At 43.4% G+C, this 26,025-nt stretch overlaps 1 protein-coding gene across 1 annotated transcript in view; it reads right to left on the bottom strand.

Annotated features, from left to right (window-relative positions):
- Nucleotides 1-26,025, bottom strand: part of SLC25A12 (solute carrier family 25 member 12) — a 215,283-nt gene that overhangs the window by 86,985 nt on the left and 102,273 nt on the right. The window contains exons 10-11 of the mRNA XM_075317328.1: nucleotides 12,014-12,098; nucleotides 8,438-8,590 (exon numbers count right to left, since the gene is read on the bottom strand). Coding sequence (XP_075173443.1) covers nucleotides 8,438-8,590; nucleotides 12,014-12,098 — 238 coding nt within the window. The remainder of the gene's footprint in view (nucleotides 1-8,437; nucleotides 8,591-12,013; nucleotides 12,099-26,025) is intronic.

Consider the following 26,025-nt stretch of genomic DNA (forward strand, 5'->3'; position numbering starts at 1 on the left):
CCTGAGCTGTTGTCCTGTCTCCCCTACATACAGACCCCCAGTTGGACATTTGGTACATATAATTAAGTACACCACATTGGTTGTGGTGCAGCTGAACGTACCTGGGATCTTGTAGTCCTGATGTGATCTGGGAATCTTTATCTTGTCCGTTGTCAATATTAATGGACAGGTCTTGCATTTTTTCTGGTTGCAGGGAAATGTTCCTGTTGGTGTTGGAGAGGACAGGGAGCTTCTGACAATGATGCTTCTTAGATTTGGGGGCTGTCTAAAACACAGAAGTGGGGGGTCTGGAAAAATAGATTTTAACCGGGCATCTTTTTGCAGTAATGGTTGTAGTTTCCGTGCAGCTCCTCTAAACACCTCCAGATGTGGATTGTAGGTGACTACAAGAGGGACCCGGTTGTTCTCTTCTTTGGTTTTATAATGTAGAAGATGGTTTCTTGATATTCTGGTGGCTCTTATAATCTGGTTTTCAATTGTTCTTGGGTGGTAGCCTTGATTCAAAAAGGTTTTTCTGAGGCCCTCAAGGTGATTGTTTAACCGGGCATCTTTTTGCAGTAATGGTTGTAGTTTCCGTGCAGCTCCTCTAAACACCTCCAGATGTGTTTAACCGGGCATCTTTTTGCAGTAATCAGTTTCATCCCACCATCAACCTAACACTCAACTACTCCTGCACGGAAATCAACTTCTTGGACACCATCATTAAACTACGGAACAATGAAATACAGACATCCCTGTACAAGAAGCCAATTGACCGTCCAACATACCTGAAATGGGACAGTTTTCATCCAAAACACATAAAAAACTCTATTGTATACAGCCAGGCTATCAGGTACAATCGGATATGTTCCAACAGTACAGATAGAGACAATCACCTTGAGGGCCTCAGAAAAACCTTTTTGAATCAAGGCTACCACCCAAGAACAATTGAAAACCAGATTATAAGAGCCACCAGAATATCAAGAAACCATCTTCTACATTATAAAACCAAAGAAGAGAACAACCGGGTCCCTCTTGTAGTCACCTACAATCCACATCTGGAGGTGTTTAGAGGAGCTGCACGGAAACTACAACCATTACTGCAAAAAGATGCCCGGTTAAAATCTATTTTTCCAGACCCCCCACTTCTGTGTTTTAGACAGCCCCCAAATCTAAGAAGCATCATTGTCAGAAGCTCCCTGTCCTCTCCAACACCAACAGGAACATTTCCCTGCAACCAGAAAAAATGCAAGACCTGTCCATTAATATTGACAACGGACAAGATAAAGATTCCCAGATCACATCAGGACTACAAGATCCCAGGTACGTTCAGCTGCACCACAACCAATGTGGTGTACTTAATTATATGTACCAAATGTCCAACTGGGGGTCTGTATGTAGGGGAGACAGGACAACAGCTCAGGACAAGGATGAATTCTCACCGCCACACAATTAGAGAAAAAAGGATGGATCTACCTGTGGCCAAACATTTTTGTAACCCAGACCACAGCATCATGGACATGAAATTGCTGGTATTGAAAGGAAACTTCAAGTCCCAGAGAGACAGGAGACTATGGGAGTACAAACTTATGATGACCTTTGACACATTCAGAGAAGGAATGAATGTGTCTCATGGATTCATGTCTTTTTACATCAGTTAAAAGATGTGCTCCTCTGACCATCCGAGCGTGTCACAGCCCTGGACCAGACCCTTATCAAAGGACAATAAAACTTTCACACTGAACTGCAGCAGTATTTATGGCTAGAACAGCTTGTCCCCCTGCCATAGAGATAGTTCTGTTTCATATAACTTGTTCTTTTTTTTTTTTTTTTTTTTTTTTTTTTTTTTACTGCACTATTCTAAGTCCTGTTGTGTATAAATACGTGACTCTTCAGATTTTGTGTTATACCATGCCTGATGAAGAGACCTGAGTAGTCTCGAAAGCTTGCAATTATTACCATCTTTTCAGTTAGCCATTAAAAGGTATCAACCACTGAGAACTCTCTGTTCTTTTAAACAATTTTTTTACTACTACAGTGGGAGACAATTGCTAAAAAAATATCCTAAATGTAAACCATAGCAGTATAATTCGATCAAGCACAATACAGGAGGCATATAATGTATCTGATGGGAGAAATCAAACCATCTATTGAAAGGTTGAAGATGTTCGTTGATCATATAAGGCGCAAGTAGTGAAAAATGCAGGTTCTCATTGCCGAATATTCAGTTTGAGTTAAAAACAGAACTGCAATAAATATGCAAGAAAGGAGAGTGTCCTATTACCCAGTGAAAGGTGCCATCAGCAGTAACACTTGACGCGCGTTTCACATTTTGCTTCTTCAGAAGACATCTCCTTTTAGTATTATTTATTCAATTAATTATTTCCTTCCATTTTTATGTACTTATCAATGGAATACCAACTTGGGTATTTATTAATGTATAATTATAGGTTTATATACATGAATTATGTGTCATTTAAACGTTTATAAGTATGTGCCATCAGATCTTGTGTAACTTCATTTTTCCCACCTTTCAGTTATTTTAATTGAGTTTTTACTTCCTTTTTTGGGATATACATGTAATAGATAAATAAAGACAACTCTTTTTGACACAAATAAAAATACTGGGCTTTTTTGTAGGATTTGGTGTATTTTTGGTCAAACTCTTACAAGTTGTCTTGGCCCATTCACTTGAATTATGTATTAGGCTGCTCTCACATCAGTGGTATTTTGCCGCAATGCCGGATCTATAAAAAATGTGGTACAGTTCAATGGACTCGCAGCAAGATAAGTTCACATGCGGTCACATCCTTTTTCCTCCTTCTCTCTCCATAATATATTGCACACCCTGCCCTTCTCCAGATTGTCCCCCCACACTGACCCTCTACATAATATCCCCCCACACTGCCCCTCTCCATAATATACCCCCAAACTATCCCTGTCCACAATGTTACCCCTCACACTGCCCATCTCCATAATATCCCATCAAAATGCCGCTGTCCATAATGTTGGCTCTCCACACCGCCCATTTCCATAATATCCCCCAACTTCCTCTCTCTATATCTCCCACACTGTCCCTCTCCATAATGTTGTCCCCCCACACACTGCTCCTCTTCATATCCCCCCACAATGTTTCTCTCCATAATATCACCCCACACTATTCCTCTCCATAATGTTGTCCTCCCACACTGTGCCTCTCCATAATATCCATGTACACTGTACCTCTCCATAATATCCCTCTCACACTGTTCCTCTCCATAATATCTCATCACACTGTGCCTCCATAATATTCTTCCCCCCACACAGCCCTCTCCATAATATCCTCACACACTGCTCCTCTCCAAATTATCTCCCACACACTGTGCCTTTCCATAACTTTCCCCACAATGCCTCTCACCATAATATTGCCCTCACACTGCCTCTCTCCATAATATCTCCCCCATACTGTGCATTTCCATAATGCCATCCAAACTGAGCCTCCATATTATTCCTCCCCGTACACAGCCCCTCTCCATAATATCCCCCCAAACTGCCCCTCTCCATAATGTTGTGCCACACCAACACTACTTCTCTGCATAATCTCCCCTAAAAATACCGTTCTCCAGAATATCTCCCCCACACTGCCGCTCTCTATAATGTCGTCCCCCCACACTGTGCCTCTCCATAATATCCCTCCCACACTGTGCCTCTCTATGACACTCCCTTACTGTGAATACATAATATTCCTCCTGCCACACAGCCCCTCTCTATACTATCGCCCCACACTCCATACTGTCCCCGACACTGCCCCTCTCCAAACCATACAGTCTCCCCCTCAAACTGCCCCTTTCTATAATATTCCTCACCCTGCCCCACTGCCCTGGTTGTATTGTGCCCTCTTTCACAATATACCTCCATAGTCTGTTTGCCGTGGCACACATTTAATCATCAGCTCCTCCATGGAGCACTTACTGGGGCCGACGTGTCCACTGCCTGTGATGATCTCATCACAGTGCTGTACGTCGGAGCAGGAGCTGACAAGCTCTTTCCTGTTATGCCCAAATGCCGGCGCTCAGGTTTTCAAATGTATTTGTGTCTGAGAGACACAAATACATTTGAATATTAGAAGCAAGGGGCGACGTCTGCAGGACAGGTCCATGGTCCTATGGCAGGCCATATGCTCCGCAGGCCTGGTCTAGAGCCATGCTTATGTTATGAGGTCTTTGTGCCCTAATGGGGTTATGCTATGTGGTGACTTACAGAACACTAGATGTGCAAACACTGCATGGATTCAATCTATTTTTTTTATTCCAATTGCATTACAATATCCCATTATGTAAATTGATATAATGCCATATTTAAAAAAAAAAATAAAAAAAACAAAAAAAAAGTTTAATATTATAGCAACCTGAACTTATAAATAGATTATTATAACACAAAATTAAAACTATGGTAAAACAGCTCATAATGTGTATTAAATTAATAGTGCACTTATTACCATTGTCATAAATATTATCCAAAAGTGGCAAAGCTTAGAAAACAAAATAAGACTTTCAATTCATTATTCCCACTTCCACCCGATGCATTCACATGTGAACGCACTAGGTTACATAGAGCTCTGCAGCTTTTCAAGCACTCCCACGCCATCCATTAACGTTGCTCTGTAGAAAACAGCCAGTGTAGTCTGCACTCTATTGTCATCAGCACAACTGCCAATGTTACAAGGCATAACAATGAATGTTTCCTTTAAATGCACCTTAAGAGATACACGGTATACACTCCAATCATCTCTAAATATAGTGAGCATTATAGCACAGTTCAAAATTAGTTTTGTGCATTTGTGAAGAACATCGACCTTAAAGAGCGAGTATCTCGGAGAATCGCTTCATCTAAACAGAAGAATATCGCACTTTGGAAACCACTTCCATACAGGTAACTGAAGCATGGCGATTACTTTTCCGGTCTTCAGAAAGTATACATTTTTGTAGTATCATTGTGTAATTGCTAAAATTACATCTCAGATTCATTAGGATCTACTGAGAATACTGGCAAAGTCTTTAAAAAAAAAAATAAAATTTTTATATATATATATATATATATATATATATATATATATATATATATATATATATATATATATATATATATATATATATATATATATATATATATATATATATATATATATATATATTATATATACACATATATATATATATATACACACACATTATATATATATATATATATATATATATATAATTACTTATATATATTTATTTTACTTTTTTTATTTTTTTGCAAAACACTTTTAAAAAGGTTTTGAGTCCTTTTCCCATTTTGGAAAATTCTCTGCTGAAGTATGATATATTTATAATGTTTGGAGTTCACTTTTCCAAATACAGCACTCCAAATCTCCTTATTTTCCTCCCATTACAAATCCATTACAGCTAGGAATTTGATTTTCGAACTATGGAGGGACAGAGTGTCACGGGTGTGTCACAGGTGACAAACAGTCCTGTGGTTTCTGGCCATGGAAGGTCATAGCGTTTGGCTGCACAGAATGCTCTGACTTTCCATCGTTCCTGCCGTCAGTATTCATTGGTATAGGTAGCTTTCCTGCTGGATTCATCTCTCCCCCTTTTGGACTCAGCAGGAGCTCGCCTTCCGCCCAGCTGTTGATCATCAGCATTCTCTTGGTGCTTATATATCGAGACCTTCCTTGGGCTAATGCTGGTGATATTATTCAGTTCTTTCAAGCCCTGGTTGCAAGCACTTGACTTGTACTCAACTGTAGTGTAGTTTCTGAAAACTTTGCTGAACTTCTGTGTCATCTCTGTCTATGTAGTTCATGCTTTTCCCTAGTGTGTCCTCCTTGTGTCTTCTATAGTGTGTAGTGGGGTTGGCACAGTTCATCCCACCCTGTTACGAACCGGCGCCGCCATAGCCGCAAGCAGCCTGCTGCGGTTCCTGTTGCGCCCAGGCGCCGGCTGCCGTTCTTGGCCGTGCCTCGGGTCGTCCAGTTGGCTGTTCCTTCCACCACGTCTAAGTGTGGAGAGGCGGCTAGTGCGCATGCGTGCGCCGATTTACCCCAGCCAGAGTCTAAGCCCGGTGTTTTGCCTAGTGAGCATGCTCAGCCTGTTTGTGTTATGTCTGAGACTAAGTCCTCAGTTCAGGCTACTGAGCATGCTCCCACAATTAACCCTAACAGCCTCTTTGCACAGGTACTTGGACTTCGTGCTGTGTCTAAGTTCTGGGATGTGCCTACTGAGCATGCTCAAACTGATAGTCTGCTTTCTAAGCCTGTGGCTCAGGCTACTGAGCATGCTCAGGCACTTAGTGCATCAGAGGCTAGGTCCGGTAAGAACCTCACTGAGCATGTCCGTGAGGTGGCAGGCCCTGATAGGGCAGAGGGTGTCAGGTGTCCTGATGACGTGGCAACCCCGGACTGGCTCGCAGAGGCCCGCCCCTATGATCTGGCACCTCAGTATTGGTCGTCAGACGATGACTGGTGAAGTATTTGGGGCGTGGCTGCCATGAGGTCATCAATGACGTGGCGGTTCCGGATAGGTCGCATGTGACGTCACTGATGACATGGCACTCTGCTATTGGACCTTGGTGGTTCCACCCTGGGTTTGGGCGCGGACCCAGGTTATAAAAGGGGCTGGAGACAACATGGAGGGGCGCAGTCTTCACTTTTGCTCAGTCAGAGCACACCTCCATGTTAGAGCCTCATTGCGGCATAAGCCAATGTTGGGAAGCGGTAGGTAGGGTTAGGCGAACGGTGCCTGTCACGCCAAGATTCGTGGCTCGGCACATCAGGGTCAGGCGCCGTGCTTCCCTCCTGCCGTTCCAGTCTTGCTATAGCAGCCCAGTGGCGTTAACTGGGCTGCGGCTGCTGTGCTTCCTGTCCGATTGTGCCCCCTACGCACACGGACAACGCACCTGCTGCGCTACCTGTCCGATTGTGCCTCCTACGTACACGGACAACGCACCTGCTGCGCCACCTGTCCGATTGTGCCCCCTACGCACACTGACAACGCACCTGCTGCGCCACCTGTCCGGTTGTGCCACCTACGCGCACGGACAGCGTACCCCAGGACCCCTGTGGAGTTAACAGGGTGTTCCTTATCCTCCTCGGCTTCCCGGTCAACGCTACTGGTGTACCCATCTGGCCTGATGTGTCCCACGTGGCCAGGCGAGAGGTGGCCAGAAACGCTAATCGGAGGACCGCTCGGCCTGACGTGTCCTACACACGTGGCCGACAGGGCGCTTTCGTGGCGGTCTTCCGGTCAACGCTACCTGGTTACCACCCGGCCTGACGTGTTTCCTGCACACGTGGTTGGTGTAGTGCTAGGTGCACCAAAATGCTAATCGGGTTGTCGTCCGGTCTGACGTGTCCCAACACACGTGACCGGTTCCCAGAGTTCCTGGGTTATCTCAGAGCCATCCAGCTCTATAGTCTCCGCCTAACCCTCAGGTGCCAGCAGCTCCTTTGTCATCTGGAGCACGGTGGGCCCCGACTGGCGATTAGGATATATACCCCCTGGTCCTAATCTGCCGGTCCCCCCGTAACACACCCGTTCCCTATTTAGGGTCCAGCACTAAGGATATCTAGGGTCAGGTATCAGGCTCGGCGCATAGCTACAGAACCTATATAGGTAGAATGATGAGGGACCCCAGGGACCAGCGGTAGGTTTGGTCAGGGGCCACCATCATCCCTTTCCCTAGACACAGAGTTTCTCTTCCCTTTCACCATTCGCTTGGTACTTCCCCATACCTAGTGTGACACAGAGGGACAGAAAAATGGAAATGAATAATACAGATGTAAACTTTTCTGAAAAGGACGTCTGAACCAGTCTTGAGTCCAATCGTGACAATGAATTACAAATGTGACCATCTCCATGTTGCCTTTACATTGCATTATTCTGGTTCATAAAACAGACCAGAGTAGTGCATGCTGCATTTTTCCTCAGTGTCATATAGGAGTATTAAGGCCCTGTCACACACAGAGATAAATCTGTGGCAGATCTGTGGTTGCAGTGAAATTGTGGACAATCAGTGCCAGGTTTGTGGCTGTGTACAAATGGAACATGTCCATGATTTCACTGCAACCACAGATCTGCCAAAGATTTATCTCTGTGTGTGATGGGGCCTTTAGAGTCTACCCTTCCATCCAAAGCGCAGGAGTAGGTAATACCGGTGGTGAAGGACTGCACCTGTCTTTTTTGCATCCTGCATTTTTATTCCACGCAGATCAGTCCGCATGGAAAATCAGCCATGTGCCCTGGCACACAAGCTACTATGGGTCAAAGTGCTCTCTGTGTGAGCTCCGTGGTGCGCAAGGACCAAATATATTCTTGCCTCAACGAGCACTTACGAATACTTTTCAAGAAGTTTCCACATGGGCATAGACAACATGATCAGCAATTATTAAAACAAAGTAACACTGATTACAATTAGACCATAAAACACATACCTCTGTAAAGTCCAAAGACGCCCTCATAGCGCACTACTTTCTTGAAGCAGTCAAAGCTGTTTTTATACAAAAGCTCCCCTACAAACGAGGACCGCTGGTTCTGCATGCGAGTCTTTACCAGGTCAATAGGATAAACAGCTGTAGCTCCCACCGCTAGAGATGTGACGGGAAAAAAAAATAAGAGGAAAGACAATATTATAAAGTGAAGCTATTCCTTTAATTTGCAACTGAAGAAGCCTAAAATGGTGTGAAGGCCACAAAGTGGCCTCATTTACACGATGTACAACCTCCAAGCTGTACAGTTATGCAATATGGCTCCCAATACCACTTTGTATCTCCACATACAGTTCCTACAATAATCTATTAAAAGGAGAATTGTGAGCTTGAAATTCTCATGTGTATTTTGAGAGAAACCACAAATGGAATTTCGTGCAATCTTGTCTCGATCTTCCACCCAGCTGAAGAAACAAGGAATGTCCAAGGGGGCAAGGTATTAGTGATGGAAAAAAGGAAGTTTTAACCTTTCCATCAGGTTAGAAGTACAGATAAGTGGACCCGTGGAAGTTCGGTTCTGCGGGGTTAGCCGGACTTTAGATAAAGTTTGGTTTGGGACCCAGACTTGACCTGAACCCCAATGGAAGTCACTAATTGGGCAGTCCGGGTCTCTGCCCACATGCAGCCAGCCATAAACAGCATACTTTCGGGAGAGGGTGGATGGGGTTTTTCCTTTTTTTTTTTGGTGCACACTACATCCGATCACGCTGTTACCCCCCAGTGTGAGCTGATTAAACACTGCAAGCAGTTCACACTGGGCTGAGCACCGAGTGTACCCGAGCACAGCCATGCTCGTCCAAGTAGTTTGCATATGTAATGCATCCAAACTCTGTTTTTTTTGTAAAGTCTTTGTTAGGCCTCCTTCACACGTCCTTGTCTCCGGTACGTGTTTGGTCCGTTTCCTCACGTACCGGAGACACGGCACATGTAGACCCAGTAAAATCAATGGGTCTGCGCTCACATGTGTGTTCTGCGATGGACAGTGTGTACGTGTGGAGCATATGTGTGCCCGTGTGCTCCACACGTAGACATGTCAGTTTTTCTCCGGCATCACGGGTGTCACACGGAACGCAAACGGACCACACGGAAGTGTTCCGTGTGATATGCAACATAGAAAACACATGTGTCAGAGAAAAAAATAATAAAACTTTACTCACCTTCTCCAGCCCTGCAGTCTCTGCCGCTGCTGTCACTTGCTTCCGACCGCCGCTCATTATGCTCATCGCATATTCACTCCACTGTGGGCCGGAAGCAGCAGCGGGGAGTCGGCAGGACCAGAGACCGAAGATCAGCACCACGGACAGCTACGCCAGGGAAAGGTGAGCAGAAAGTTCCCGTTCTCCGTGTGTTATCACGGATAACACACAGAGAACACACGTGTGCCATAAACACGGCTCACGGAGGGCAATACACACCTTTGACACGTCTGTGAAAAATGTGCGTGATTTTCACGGACGTGTGAAAGAGGCCTTAGGTACGAATACCAAAAACAGAACTTTGGGTTCACTCATCTCTACTAAGAAGACAAAAATAGCTGTAAAAGTACATGGCGATGTTTCGGTCATATGACTTATCAAGCAAGACAAAAATAAATAGCAAAACTATTTTTATCTCATTTTGGTTGATAAACACCATATGGCCGAAATATGAATACATCGTTTTACTTTTATTTCTGTCATTCAACCTGATGGAATGAATAAAATATGAAGTTTTTGCCTCTTTGGTGCAGCCTTGTAAAATTTTTGTAAATGCATCGTCTATTGGTATCATGTTATAGGGCAAATTCTGGTTGAAAGTCCAATGGGTGATCCTAGTCAGTAACTGACAATGTCTATGCACTTATACAGGGAATGCCGTCAGTCACTCATTAGGACCACTGATTGGACTACTTAGCATAGAAAGAGCCCTGATTTTAATATGGTAGAACTTATATAGAATATTCTCCAACTAACGTATATAACAATACTTGGAGAACAGATGTGACAGCTTTACTGTAAGAAAAACAGCTACTAATGTTTGATGTCCGCATTGTGACTTTAAAGGGAATCTGTCAGCAGATTTTTGCGACCTCATCTGCGAGCAGCATGATGTAGGCAAAGAGACCCTGAGTTCAATGATGAATCACTTAGATTAGTGGTTGCAGCTGTTCTGACACAGTGAAAGATTTTAGATTTTGTATGTAGCAGAGCTCTGAGAGCTGCCCCCGCCCACACCAGGCTTTAAGTGTACATTTCCATAGGCAGAACCTGCTAATCACAGAAGGGGGAGGAGTTGGACCAGAGCTCACACTGCTGCTGAGACCCACTAATCAAAGATAAGAGGCTTAAGCTAAAGACCCCTTTACACACTGCAACATCGCTAGCGATATCGCTGTAACGTCACCATTTTTGTGACATAATAGCGACCTCCCCAGCGACATTGCAGTGTGTGAAACGCAGCCCCCGCTGTGAGGTCGCTGATTGCTACACATCTCTCAGGAACATTTTTTGGTCCTTTGTTTCCCGCTGCGCAGCATGCATCGTTGTGTTTGACACTGTTACAACGACTTTGTTAGTGACTTCCCTTTCAAATAGCGGCTTTGACACATCCCCAACGACCAGCTAGGTCGTTCTGCAGGTCCGTACCGCTGCTGCGTCGTTGGCCAGTTTTGCCTGTTTGACAGCTCACCAGAGACTTTCCAGCGATCCCGGCCAGGTCGGGATCGCTGGTGGGATCGCTAGAAAGTCTCAGTGTGTAAAGGTGCCTTAACATTGCAGGTAAACAAAAAAAAAAAAAAAAAGACTGAGATAACAGACACAGGGCTAAATTCTCTGTTTTAACACTTGCAGCATGCTGTCTTCAGGTTACATTGCAGAAATCTGCTGAGAGAGTCCCTTTAAGCACATTGGATTGTTACACATTATCTGCTCTAATATAGGTGCACTTATGGATAATCTCCATTGGAAAGCTGAGAAAGCATCGTCAGACAGGACCGAAATGCTATCCTATAATTTTATAGGGACTTCCTTTAATTTTCCCATAAACGTTTACTTTCAAAGCTTTCCAATGTTAATAGATTTTATTGTACAAACTTATGAGAATATAATTATATAATGTAGATTTTTATTTGATAGGAAACCCTGCTTCTCACATTCACTTTTATGAGGCTATAATAATATATAAAGTAATTTTTAATATACATTTAATTGAATTTCATTAACTTTTGCCTTCCTTTTAATTTTCTAAACTCTCTGTGTTCCTCTATTCTTTCATCTCCGGCTCTGCTTCGCTTTTACTACTGGCATCGCACATAATTAACGTGAGCGTAGAGTACTGTATCCGGAAGTACTGTGTTATTATAGAAGTCCTACTCTCAAGACTGTCTGGAGCCAGAGGTGGCACTGCCGAACTGGCGGGGCCTTGTGATCATGGGCGAAAAAAAAATAAAGGCCCTCCAGTTTGTGCTCTATTGAACAATGCAATGCACCTTCGCAAGTCTGAGATTGTATTACATTAACCCAAGCATGCAGACATATCACTCACCTCCAGCAATTGAGCCCAATGTGAATCTGTAGGCAGACTCAGCAACCTGGAGCCAGATGGGTCTACCCACGTCACTGTAGGATTGCTATAGGAAAGAATATGGAAGAGTTTATGGGAAAATGCAGAAAACTCAATATTTTAGAGTGACTAAACTCACGGGAACAATGGAGTCTGTTACCAATCTTGCAATATACATCAAGAAGGACTTGTGCCGAAAGTGATATATGTAAGCTAATAATTTTATATATGGTACATAATAAGAACTAGGCAAATAATATAGAAATAAAAAAGTTATGCAATGTGATGTATTGTTATGTAGTAGCCAATCAATGGTCATAATGGTGAGGAGGTCAGAATAAAGGACACATCAATGCTGTGGCCGTCATTATGGTAGATGAGCCCATAATGGCTAGTTGGGAGTGTGAACCATTTATGCAAGGCATATCTATAACATGGCGATGTCAGGGAGGCACTGAAGACTTATAAGGGAAAGTTATACTGGAGGAACATTTATATTTGACTGTGGGGGAAACTAAATGAAGGGATCAACAGCAGCTTTCGAGCTCTAAGTCCTGCTAACTACGCCTCCAAATAAGCGGTGCAGCAGTGTGCCGCTCAGGGAAACCCTGCTACTACCTAATCTCCTGAACTGCCCCTTTGAGATCAGCAGAGTCTAATCATTAATATGGCTGCTTGGCAGTATAGTCATGGCCGCAAGGTCCTTTCAACATCATCCCTGCACCGGTCTGTACAGGACAGTAGGCTGAGAAACAAAACCAGGACAATGCTGGAGCTTGGAAATTTGGGAACCCACTGGAAGCCAGGTATACTCCTCCTGCAATGAGTGCATTTATCTTACACAGTGTACAGTTGGTTTCTAAAGAGCTCGGCCGTTAGTGCCTGATTAAACTATGGCCAAGTGTGAATGGCAGTTATCTTCCAGAATAGGAGTTAAAGGGGTGGTCCACTACACAGCATAGTGGCCACACATTGATATAAATCTCATAAAGAAGACTTTTCTCAAATACCTTGTGTAGTCAATAGTGCCTCTGAGCAACACCATTGCAGTCCACTCACCCCTATCACAAGACCCCCGGGATTCGTGACCTCAGATTCGGTGACGTCACGTCAACTTCAAGTTGACCCGACATCACTAAAGCCGGCCCCACTCTTTCCGAGTGGCTGGGCTATGGACGGAGTTTCACCGCTCGTCACAGCCCAGAATTGCTCCTGCTTGCAGCACTTTGCAGTGAAGGGTAGCGCAGGTGAGATGCCGTGGCGAGCAGTGAAACTCCGCCTACAGCCCAGTCACTCAGGAAGACTGAGGCCACCTCGGTGATGTTGGATCAACTGAAAGTTGACAAGATATCACCAGATCTCAGAGGTCATGGAGCCCGAGGGTCACATGATTGGGATGAGTGGACCACAATAGCGCTGCTCAGAGGCTGAATTGACTACACAAGGCATTTGAGAAAAGCCTTCTCTATGAGCTTTACATCAATGTGTTGCCACTATGCTGTATAGTGGACCACCCTTTTAACCCCCATTGATTTCTATACAGCAGTTATCAAGCTCACATCTATCCCACTCCCTCTCAGCTCCTGAGAAGCTGCTGCTATAAATCTTGCAAAATCCCCAGCCCACTAGCCTGTATAAGCCAAATGCAAAATTTTTAGTGAAACCGAAATGCAAAAATTATTTTTAGCCTCAAATACATGCATTTAAGTAAAAAAAAAAAGTAATGTCCCCAAAGATGGCCAACCCTTTCTCTGCCCAAGACCCCTGGGATTTCACCAAATCCTAAAAATACCAGAGCTAATAATTACTAATTATTTGTCGCTATACAGGATAATTTATTTGCTGCTGTTATTGGATCGTCTGGTTGAAGAAGTTGTAGCACCCATGTGTACCACTCACTAGCTACACAGTCTTATAGGGAACACTGTCCTGCACCCCCAGATATTGATGATCTATCATTAGGTTTTACAGTCTCTGAAAACTCTATCAAAGTCTTACACATGGGGAGTGTATAGCAATGCAAGCTTTAACATGTAGTTATTGCTTGATGCTTTTCACATTGTAGGTGTTACTTGATGCTACAAAATTGCCATGAATCAGGAGGCTCCAAAGTAGCCGACGCGAAAATGCAGCAAGGGACAGACGTAGAATATCATAAGCAGAAATTATACGTTTACATGTAGTAATTGCAGCATTTCAACTTAGGGCTCGGCTACATGTCAGATTTGAGGTTTTGTCTCAGTGATACAATTGCTGCACTAATAGAAACATGCCATGAAGAGGCACAATAACCTTTCTTTTCTTTTTGTCTTTATAGGGAATCAAGCAAAGTATCTAAGGAGATAAAAGATTCTGATTCCAAAATGTGGCCTCATACACTCACTTGTCACTTTACTCTTTTTTGGATCGTGATGAAGGCTCTTTAAGCTGAAACGCATTATCTGATTTTTCCACCATGGACTGTATTTAAGGTATTGCCAGGATTACTTCAGTACTTTTGTTTTTTAATTATATTTAGAATAAAAGGTGATTTTTTTTTTAACTTATTTCAACGTGATACATTTTTTGGGGGGTGGTAGCAAAAGTTGAAAGAAATGTGTGTCATATATATAGATTATATGTATTTATTTAGATTCAATAATATGGCTATCTCTATGGTATGGAATATCTATAGCTATATGGCAAAATGTAAAAATTAAAATACCATTATAGTATAGCAGACGCATTGCTGAATTGGTTTCTATTTTATTACATCACATTTATCAATATCATTTAGAAATTTGGCACGAGATAAATAGTCTTAACTAGTGATGGGTGGACCCGGACTGTAAAAGTCCGGATCCGCGCGGTCTCAAAGCTGCCCATGTGCCAGACCCGGGCCTGGGATTCCGGGTGTTTGATCAGGATCCGGCACTCAAGAAATTAAAAAAAAATAAAAATAAAAATGAAAAATAAAGAAAATAAGAATGAAGCGAGTGCTTCATACTTACCCAGGCTCCATCGCAGCTGTAAACTGCTCCCGCGCAGCTGCACCCTGCTCTTGCAGCCTCCTTGGGCTGCTCATCATTGCTCATACATACGCACGGCTTTCCCCGCCCACCGGCCGTCCTGGCGTCTGTGATTGGCTGCAGTCAGATGTGCCCCCAGCCTGTGTGACAGTGTCTCCCTGCTTCTACTCACAGGCGCAATTATTTGGTTTCGTTCTTCTCTTTCTCCCATTTGCTTGAAGAACATAACCACCTTAGGGCCACTATTTAGTGGTACCCTGGTGTCTTACAACAAGTGTTATGGCCCTTTTCACATTATGTCTAATACTCACAGGCGCTGTCTGCAGGTCAGGATCATGATTCATGAACCAGTAGGCTCAGGATGAGCAAAGGAGGAAATATCACGGGGGCAGCTCATCGTGAGCCTCCTGCTTCATGAACCATGAACCAGGAGGGCTCAGGATGAGCAGAGGAAGACACATCGCGGGCGCAGAGATCTGCTCATCCCTCTCCCCCCATCTAGGGGGTCTTACCCCCAGAACCCCACTTCTATTATAAACAACTCCATGCCCATGTGGACTTAGAAAAAGAATGTTTATTCTAAACCGGGCTGCATTTTGAACACGCCCCCATCACGTGACAAATTACATCATACCTGGAAGGAACCCATATATTCTAGCATCTACCTTTAGTTTTAGTGCACGAGCTAGACACACGCAGCGCCGGAAGTGAATGTGCAACCTGGAAGCAGCGGCCCGCCATAACGGAGCTTCGGGGAGTACACCGAGTGCACTCCTATCCTCCTATCCCTTCCACTAACATTTTTAATTGCTGGATTCTGGTTCCTATAGACTTATATGGGTACCAGATTCTGGACCGGAACTGGATTTTTAAAAGAAATTAGCAGGGACTCGCCGATCTCGGTTATCTGCAAGTCCGCCCATCTCTAGTCTCAACCCTTAAAGTGGAAACTTTTTTGCCATGGAACAGAAGTGAGAAGGCATAAAGTTTATTTTATGGTACCAACAAAATGTTTGCCATAGTTCTTATAAAAGTGACAAAAATGATTAATGAGAATGTTTTGGAAATTTACAGGGGGTTGAGCTCTTTTTTGGTCTATAGAGTCCTAAAAATAGATGAAATACGGAGGACCCCAAGTAATCATCTGTAATCTATAGGGGATTCCTGCATCTGTTAACATTTTCTGTTGCATTACCAAGTGTAAAATGAAGCATTACACGGTTTCCATTGAAAATAATACACGGATATTCAGGGTCCTCTGGAGAACACATAGATGCTCTTTTTAGTCACTGATTAATGGAGGTCCTGAAGAAGGAGTCTTATACTAATAATGCAGAATGCATTTTTAGTATATTATATATTTAAAAAACAATTTTCTGTATTAGAAAACCCCAAACAGTAAATAAAAAACAAAAGTCGCGTTCTGCACAAATTTCCAAAAAAGTTAACTTTTTTTGTCTTAAAGAAGACCCTTCATTGGATTTTTTTTTTAACTAAACTAAGTACTTATTTCAGTTGCTGCTGTTCCGCTGATTCTGAAACAGTTTTTATTTTTACTCTGTGCACCCCCAATCCAAAGTTATGCCCCACGCCGCTGACCATAATACAAGTTTGAACTTCAACCAACAGGGCGTATACCACAGAAATTCTCATTTTCTCCTCTGATATTGGCCAATCGAAACACAGTCAAGCCCACAATGAAGGTCTGTGGTATACACCCAGTTGGTTGAAGGGAAAATGTAAACCTTTATCACCGGGAAAATCACTTTGGAAAAGAAGGGTACAGAGAAAAAAAATATATATTCCAGAATCAGAGGGATTGTGATGATTGGAGGAGGTAGTAAAAGGAGTATTCCCATCTCCAAGATAGTGTCCTAATATTTAGTAGGTGTAATAATATTAGCAAATACCTCCAGTTATAAATATAGTATAGTTCTTTTGATTCAATATGTCACATACCTCATGTTAAGGGCATTGCAGGACCATAGGTATTTATGCTTATGACCAAGCATGTAGTCACAGTTAGTTGCCAGTGGTAATAACCATGGATACCTAAGGCCCTGCAATGCCCTAAATATAAAGTAAACAACATAGCTATTCAGGAGAACTATACTACATTTCTAATTGGAGGTATTTGCTAAAGTGATCCCTCACCTATCACGAGAGTTACGTTCTAGAGACCCCCGAGATAGGTGAAAGTCGGCTATGTAGCGGAGCTATATTTACTTTATTATTTCTCTTATTTTTCGGATTATAAGATGCCATTTAACCCCAAAAATTTGGGAGGAAATGAGGGGTGCGTTTTATAAGACAACAATCTTATTGGGGGAGTGGTGGAGAATGGTGACATGAGGCAGGGCAATGCTACGGGCTGTGGACTGTGTGCTGACCTGCAGGCAGTGAGGCAGGGGCAATCCCTTAAAATGTCGGCGATGCGGGCTTCAAATAATGACGCCAGGAGTTGGTGTGTGTGCAGATCTCATCTGCGCACTCACCGCTTCCGGTCCATTGATCTTCCCGCAGCGGAGTTAAAGAAAATGGTGCCCTGGGGTGGCGCGTGCGCAGATGAGATCTCGGCTCCTCATTGAGCTGATAGATCTGTCTACACATGTGGTGACTTCGGGTGCCGTTGCTTTGAACGCCGCACCGCTGAAAGTTTCTGGATGTTCCTTCCTCACCGCAAGCATCCGGGACACCTGCTGCACCCCATCATCCCCCGGTAAGACACCACCGAATTATAAGACAGATACCCATATTTTTTTTTTCCCTTTGTTTTTTTTCTCTAAATTTGGGGTGCGTCTTATAATCTGGTGCGTCTTATAAAACTAAAAATATGGCTGTTCTTTAAAATCCCGAGATACAGTGAAGCCACAATAAGTGAACTGCGATATAGCGAGGGATGACTATTATTATTATCGGGTCTTAGAGATGGGAATAATCCTTTCAATTTAAAAAAAAAAAAACAACCCAAAAAAAAATAGTGAAAAGATCTTTACGTTTTTATTAATACAGTAAAGTTGAAGTATGAGAATTCTCAAAAAGAAAGAAAAAAAATGTGTTTCCCATTTCCAAAATACTTGAAAAAAAACAAACAAAAAAAACATTTTGTTCCAGGTCCCCTAAGATTTTCTCATTTTGAAATACTTGCAGAGGAATGCATAATAATGGGAGAAAGCCTGACGTGGAGAGGATGGAATTTCAGAAAAACTATTTATATGTTGCTATTAATACTCACATCAAACATCAAGTATAGGAAACGAAGGGTTACATGGCTGCTCTTTAAATCAATGTGATCTGAGCGATGACAGCTCCTTTACATATGCCCCCCTAGTTTTATCAGGCCGAGTCAAGCTTGAAGAGTTCAGCTGTAAGGGAGTTCACTCAATACGGACATGCCATCAGCCGAGCTCTGCCCTGGCAATGCTTGCTCCAGCACTTGCTAACTAACAAAGATAATTGCAAAAGTTCAAAAGGCCATGTATAATTATGTTTTCAGAGAGGGATTAAAACCCGCTCTCCTGATGATAGCTGTAGAGTTGCAGTGTCACTAGACCTTTGTTGCACGTTTTTTCGTAATATGTTTAACCTCTCACTATACGCACAGGAACAACCCGCTAGAAAAACCATCATGATTTGTATCTATGACTCATGCCTGTAATCGTGGAATCTCCTATCGGCATTGACAAGACACGTCTGGAGGAAAATAATCATTAAAAAATCAGTAGCGATTGAAGTAAACTTATGGGGGGGATGTAATAAAATTATTAGAATTGCAGAATGACCAAAAATTAGAAAGTGGAGCATAGCAAATGTTTGGTTTTCTAGATAGTCCATGTAAGGCCAGTGTCAGATTACCGCGCGTATATCTCGCGCAAGTTTCACGGTGCATCACCCGTCACGGACTCACACGAGCGGGTCGGCTGCATAGAGATGCATGCAACCGACCCGCTCCTGTGAGCAGAGTGTGAGTCCGTGACGGGTGATGCACCTTGAAACTCGCGCGGTAATCGCAAGTAGGACACTGGCCTTGCAGTATAAAAATAGATTGTAGGACTCAATGTATGGTGTTTACTCATTAACCAGCAGGCCACAGGTTCCCCACCCCTGTTTTAGTTCAAAGAGTTGCACATTTGCCAAAATGGTGAAAAAAATGTGACAAAATAACTACAGTGGAACCTTAGTTTACGACCATAATTTGTTTCGGGAGTGTGCTCTTAAATCAAGTTACTCTTATATCAAAGTGAGTTTTCCCATAGCAAATAATTGAATCAAAGACAATTCGTTCCACAATCCAAAAGTATTTACTGCATTTATACAAACTTATTACAGTAATACAGAAAAATGTCCTGTATTCATATAAAATTATTACAGCACACTAATACATAATACTGTACAGGAAAAAACATAAAACCAATAAAACTGCACGTTAGCTTACAATAGAATTGTTGGTGTGTGGGACGTACTATAGAGAGAAATAATGATGTATAAATATGACAATCTATATTCTAGTACAGCACACAAAAAACACACCCCAAATCTATGCTCCCCAAAACAAGGGCAGAACTAAGCCAAATGTGGGTCAGGAATACTGCATAGGCAATTAGATTACAGTACAAGCAATATGCTGTACTAGTTAGCAGAAAGTACAATACTGTATCCACAAATGCAAATTGATAGACATGCTATATAGTATATACTCTACTGTACAATGGTATACAGTATATAGAACATATATACAGAATGTTACCTCCACAGTGGGTCAGAGCGCAGTGAAATGACGGAACTGGAAGTGTGTGCAGTGGGAATTTGCTCTTAGTGCAAATTATTGCTCTTAAACCAAGTTACAAATTTTTTAAAAGCTTCGCTTGTCTTGCAAAATGCTCTCAAACCAAGTTACTCTTAAGCCAAGGTTCCACTATACCACATAAAATCACTACGGGGGACGGAAATTTGCACCAAATTTTCACGTTTTTCAAAAAACAAAAAAAAAAAAAAAAACACAAATTGATCAACGAACACAATAACAAACAAATTGGAACATATACTATAGATTAAAGGGAACCAGATTTTTCCCTATTAAACTAAAAAAATCCCCTTCTGCAGCTCCTGGGCTGCATTCTATGAAGGTGCACCTTGGCACTGACTCCCCTTCCAGACCCCAAAAGTAACTTTATAAAACTTGGCCATTAGTTATGCTTATTACCTTGGTTGGCCAGATGGGCGGGCTCATTTTCTGCTCCTTTCCCCCCTCCTGCTGCTGATCGCCGTCCTCCTTTCTTGATTGACGGGATGACGCCCTCCTAGTCACATTTTCAAATCTTGCGCCTGTGCAGTTAGGTCGGCTTGCGTAGGCGCAGTTTGCTCTGCCATATCGTGGGCAGAGCAGAAAACAGCTGCCCTCGCGCCGGTGAGCTAAATGCGCAGGTGCGAGATTATGGACGGGTACGAGCATGGCACTGTTGAGGTCAGCGCTGTGCATTACCTCACCAGCGCAATGCTTGTACCCTCCCATATTCTCGCGCCTGCGTATTTAGCTCACCGCGCGAGCGAAGGCAGCTGTTTTCTGCTCTGCCCACGATATGGCAGAGCTAACTGTAACTGCGCGAGCTGACCTAACTGCACAGGCGCGAGATTTGATAATGTGACGAGGAGAGCATCATCCCGTCAATCAAGAAAGGAGGACGGTGATCAGCGGCAGGAAGGGGGAAAGGAGCAGAAAATGGGCCCACCCATCTGGCCAACTAAGGTAATTAGCATACCTAACGGCCAAGTTTTATAAAGTTATATTTGGGGTCTAGAAGGGGAGTCAGGGCCAAGGTGCACCTTCATAGAATGCAGCCCAGGAGCTGCAGAAGGGGATGCTTTTAGTTTAATAGGGAAAAATCTAGTGACAGGTTCCCTTTAAATAAAGGTGCCAATTAAATGGATATTATAAGCCCAATTATGAGGATGAAAAACACCAAAACAAAAGACAAAAGCAGAAAGATACAAATGCCATGATCTATCGAACCCTCAGTCTTTTATTTCACATTTAGGATATTATATTCCTTAAAGTATTTTTTTAAGGATTAAAAGGTGCAGACTAACTGTAGCCAAATATCCCACAATAAGCAAGGCTGTCTCTGAAGATTGAGCTATGGCTGCCTGGCAGTTATGGGTGGTGATCTAGAAACTCAGACATGCCGGTTTCTTCATCTCCGAGGAAGATTCTCCGTCTTAGACACACCTGTTTATCTTTATCCCTTTCAAAGACAATTCCCTTCCTCGTAAGCTTCCTCCAGTCACACAGAAACCGGAGGATTATATTCTGCATTGTCTGAAATCACTTTCTTGGCTCAAACTTCTATGTTGTTTAATAATACTGTAATTTTCTTTGAAGGATATGTCTCTTGTCCAATTTAATAGTAGCAGATAAGACACAATATTTAGTTAGCGGAGTTTTGCTGCAGATCAGTGGAGCCTGTGTTAGTTCTAAAACCGCAAAAAAAAAAGCCATAATGGAAAGCATCTGTAAGAAGGTCACATAAGGGAATAAATAAATATGGCAGGTGACCTACATCAATGATGAAGAAATTGCTAAGATTTATCTTTCTCGATTAGACACCAGTTGACTTTGGTGTACAGCTGGCCATATGCGGTCAAAGTTTGACAACTGATCAAACTGATCTGTCACCGTGTTGTATATATGTAGGGGGTAAAATTGTCACTTAAAGGGGTTGAACTGAAGTTAGGAAACTGGTTTCTTTATTTCAGAAACAGTCTCATTTTTGTGAATTGATATACGGCTGATCCTGCAACTCATTCGCTTGCAAGAAAACCTATAAAATATTCGCTGTTGCACCGTGCACCTCATGGATGAGGCTGCCCCTGCTATCCTCCTCTCCAATATAGGTCAACTTTGCTAGCCTCAGCTGTCGTGCTGTGTCCACATAGAAGCAAAGACATTTCCAGGATAGAATACGACAGCACTTTAACAAATGGCAGAAATTCATATTGGCCTATTGTACTCGGGAGGAGATAGTCAGGATTATGTCACCTTTCAAGGACACAGTCTGATATCATACCAAAATGAAGCATACATTGGATGGCCTGGAGGTGGGGAAGGAAAGGCCGAAAGGTGACTAAGGCTACTTTCACACTTGCGTTGGACGGCTTCCGTAGAATTGCGTTGTGTGACGGATGCAACGGATGCTACAGATCGTACAAAACAACGGAAGGCTTTTTTTAAAATTTTTATTCTTTACAGTTTTACCGGCAGCAGACTATTGTGAACGATCAGCTGATCGCTCTCAATAGCCGGCGGCAGGTCGCTCAGCTGAGAGCTGTCACTTGCCGGCGGCCGGGCATGCCGGCGGGCGCTCAGCTGAGCGCTCTCACTTGCCAGCGGCCGGGCATGCCGGCGGGCGCTCAGCTGAGCGCTGTCACTTGTAGGCGGCCGGGCGCCGGCGGCCGGGCGCTCAGCTGAGCGCTGTCACTTGCAGGCAGCCGGGCATGCCGGCGGCCGGGCGCTCAGCTGAGCGCTCTCACTTGCCTGCGGCCGGGCATGTCGGCGGGCGGGTGCTCAGCTGAGCGCTGTCACTTTCAGGCGGCCGGGCATGCCGACGGGCGGGCGCTCAGCTGAGCGCTCTCACTTGCCGGCGGCTGGGCGTGTCGGCGGGCGGGCGCTCAGCTGAACGTTCGGCCAACGCGAGACAAAATAAAGTTTGTGATTTAAAAAAAAAAGCGCATGCGCAGTGAAATCCTACGGATTGCGCTGCTCAAAAAAATGTTCCATGCTGCGTTTCTTCTTCTTCTTCCGACGCAGTGTCAAAATAACGACGCTTCGTCGTCAAGCGGATGCAACGCAGAAACTTGCGTTACAGTGCGTCATCCATACAAGTCTATGGATAATAGCGCAGTGCGTTAACGGACTGCGCTATTCTCCATAGTGACGGACTCCGCTGAACGCAAGTGTGAAAGTACTCTAAAAGGAACCAAGTTGGGCGAGGAGGAAATAACTGATTTTGAGTGGGACTTCTTTATTCTATGTCATTACCATGTTCATAAGGGTTAAATAGGGGGGGAAACGATAAGAATGTTGGGTTAAGGGGTCGCTGCCTTCCTTTGCTTTACCTTACCATGTTACGGTTATTGATTCTAAAAATTGGTATGGAATTTGTGATGATCAAACAGGACATTGTAATGTTTTTTAATTGAATTTTCAATGCTGAATTCATTTATGCCAGTGTTATATGTTACTAAAAAATTTGAATAAAAATATAGTTTTAAAAAAACCAAACACATTTCCAAATAGTTGGGACATCCGGTCACGGTGTAGCCAGATGCTTGCTGTACACAAGTCCTCATTCAGACATCCATGTTTGTTCATGTACACCCCCCAAAAATGATAGGAGTATCATTCATAAAGGGTCAGGGTGTCCGTTTTTACCATCACACTTTCTCACGTATGGATAAATAAATGAATCACAAAGCTGCTTCTATCGTATGCAAATTTAAAGGGAACCTGTCAGATGCAATTTGCACCCAGGACCATGAGCAGTTCTGGGTGTATATTGCTAATCCCCGCCTAACCGTAACTGTATACAGTAGCATAGATAAAGAGATCTTTAGAAAGAGTATTTCTAAAGATCCCATATGATATGCCAATGAGGCAAGGGACTAGTCGCAAGGGCGTTACTTCCCTGACTAGTCCAGCCTCATAGCATGTTAGAACGTCTACAGGGGTGTGCTAATATGCTATTTAATGCCCAGTATCATCGACGGTCACGCGCCTACCTCTGTACGTTATCGACACCTCAAAAGACGGGATTAGGCTCAGTACGCATGATCAGAAGTCCCAGCAATTCCAGTCATGCGCACTAGACCTTTCTGAAGGTGAGCCGCGTACACCCGAATTTAGTGCGGTGACTTCTGATCATGCGCATTGACCCTACATCCGGTGTCTGAGGTAGTGAAAATGGACACAGGAACGTGCGTCACCACCAAAGACGCTGGGCATTGAATAGAATGTTAGCACGCCCCTGTGCATGCTGACATGAGGAGAGGTCGAACTAGTCTAGTCAAACTTTGCTACATGCAGCATTCACTCTGTCCATCCTGATGGATTCTGCAACAATACCTAAAGAAGAAATATGAGGTAAAGATTAGAGTGCATGGACAGATTAGGCAGGCATGTATGTTTTCTGCAAATTAATAAGTTCTATCAGACAAGTGAATAAAGAATTGGAAATGTAGAAATCCAACATGCCCAATACTTCTTTAATCGACCTCCCCATTGAACTAGAGCATATTCTACAGGTAGAAAATCAAGTTATATCCTCCCAGTAGCGGCAAGCTTACATTCATCAGGATGGTGAATGGAGCAGTTACAGCCGCTGCTCACTACCCAACCACTCCCCAGTACTTTAGTTGACAGCCTGCTCTGCTATGTGTGTGTGTGTGCGCAGAGCAGGCTGTCATCAAAATGGAGGAAGTGATTACATTGCACTCACTTTTAGACACGAGCGAACCCGAACTTTAAATTTCAGTGTTTGTACCAAGCACAGACTTTAGAAATAAATCAGTGTTCAAGTATGGAATTTAGGTGCTATACATATGCAAACTACTTGAGCAAGCATAGCTGTAAGGTCCTAGGTTTCCATGGAACTTGTTGTGTTTTCTTGCCCGCAACCAAGATGGAATCTGCTGCCTCGTCTTGCCCTTGAACTTCCTGTCTGCCCTGCTTATAAGTCTTGTTCCGGGATTTATTCCATGCCTGAGTATTTTGTGTTGCTGGCAATACAGGACTATCTGTACAGGTTGTGTGCTAGATTTGTGCGGGACTTTGTTCAGCCCTAGCAAGTATACTGATAAGTGTTTGTTTGCTGTTCGCACTTCTGCATATAACTTCTGGACGCTCATGTATTAGTGCTGTGCGCACACCTGTATATAAGTTCTGGACATTCAACACTTGTTTGCTGTGCGTACTCATGCATATTATGCTGGACATTCACGTATTTGTTTACTGTGCACAATCCTGCATATTATTTCTGGATATTCACATATTAGTGCGGTTTGCACTTGCATTTAATTTTTATTTGCCTATTGTTATTCTCAGTTACTTGCACTGTGTGTTTATTATTTGTTAATACAGAGTATTTACCCAGCCCTTGTCTCAGTTGCGTTATATTCCAAGGTATCAGATTTCCTGAGTATCTACATAAGTGTTACAATCGCTGTGCTTAGGTGGGCTCGGTGCTCGGCTCAGTGCGTAGTTTGAATGGCTCGTACTGGGGGTAAAATCAGTGTTATCAAATGTAGTGTGCACAAACAAAAAAAAAAAAAAAAAGAGAGAAAAGCCCACTCTCCCCTGGAAGAGTTCTGTTTATGGCTGGCTGCATGTGCATGTTGGCGGAGAGCCGAACAGCCCAATCAGTGACTTCAAATGAAGTTCGGGTCCAGAAGAGAACTTTATATAAAGTCTGACTGAATCCGCAAATCACAAACTTCCACGGGTCCGTGTTGTGAATGTCAGCTATGCTTTTGCTGCTGTGAGGCTCCCTCTTGTGGCCAGGAATGGTTTGGACAGAGACCAGGTGTGTTGAGCAATGGGCGTTTCCATTGCTAACTCTCTGCCTATTTAAACTCTGGTCTGCTGGCAGGCTATGCCGGATGTCAGTTGTTCTTTGTTCACGAGCCTGCTTCATCCTGCTCCAGACCACATCTACCCCAGATAAGTGCTTGGTTCTTTATTTGTTGTTTGGTTCTTTTTGCTCTTATCTGAGTTTGTCATTTGCTGTGGTTATTGTCAGTTTATTTGCATGCAGGGATCTTCCCTCTCAGTTGCTTAGCTGGGAAGCTCCGTGCAGCTATGTTTGTAGTATTTCTCCTATAAGTCCATGTGTTTGTTGCTTCTTGAATTTGTAATGGTTCCTGCTTTCTGTTCATTGGTATGACAAGAGCGCCTGGTATAGGACGGAGTTCAGATCTAGCGATCTGAGGGCTTTT

The sequence above is a fragment of the Anomaloglossus baeobatrachus genome, chromosome 7, assembly GCF_048569485.1.
Source record: "Anomaloglossus baeobatrachus isolate aAnoBae1 chromosome 7, aAnoBae1.hap1, whole genome shotgun sequence".
NCBI lineage: Eukaryota > Metazoa > Chordata > Amphibia > Anura > Aromobatidae > Anomaloglossus > Anomaloglossus baeobatrachus.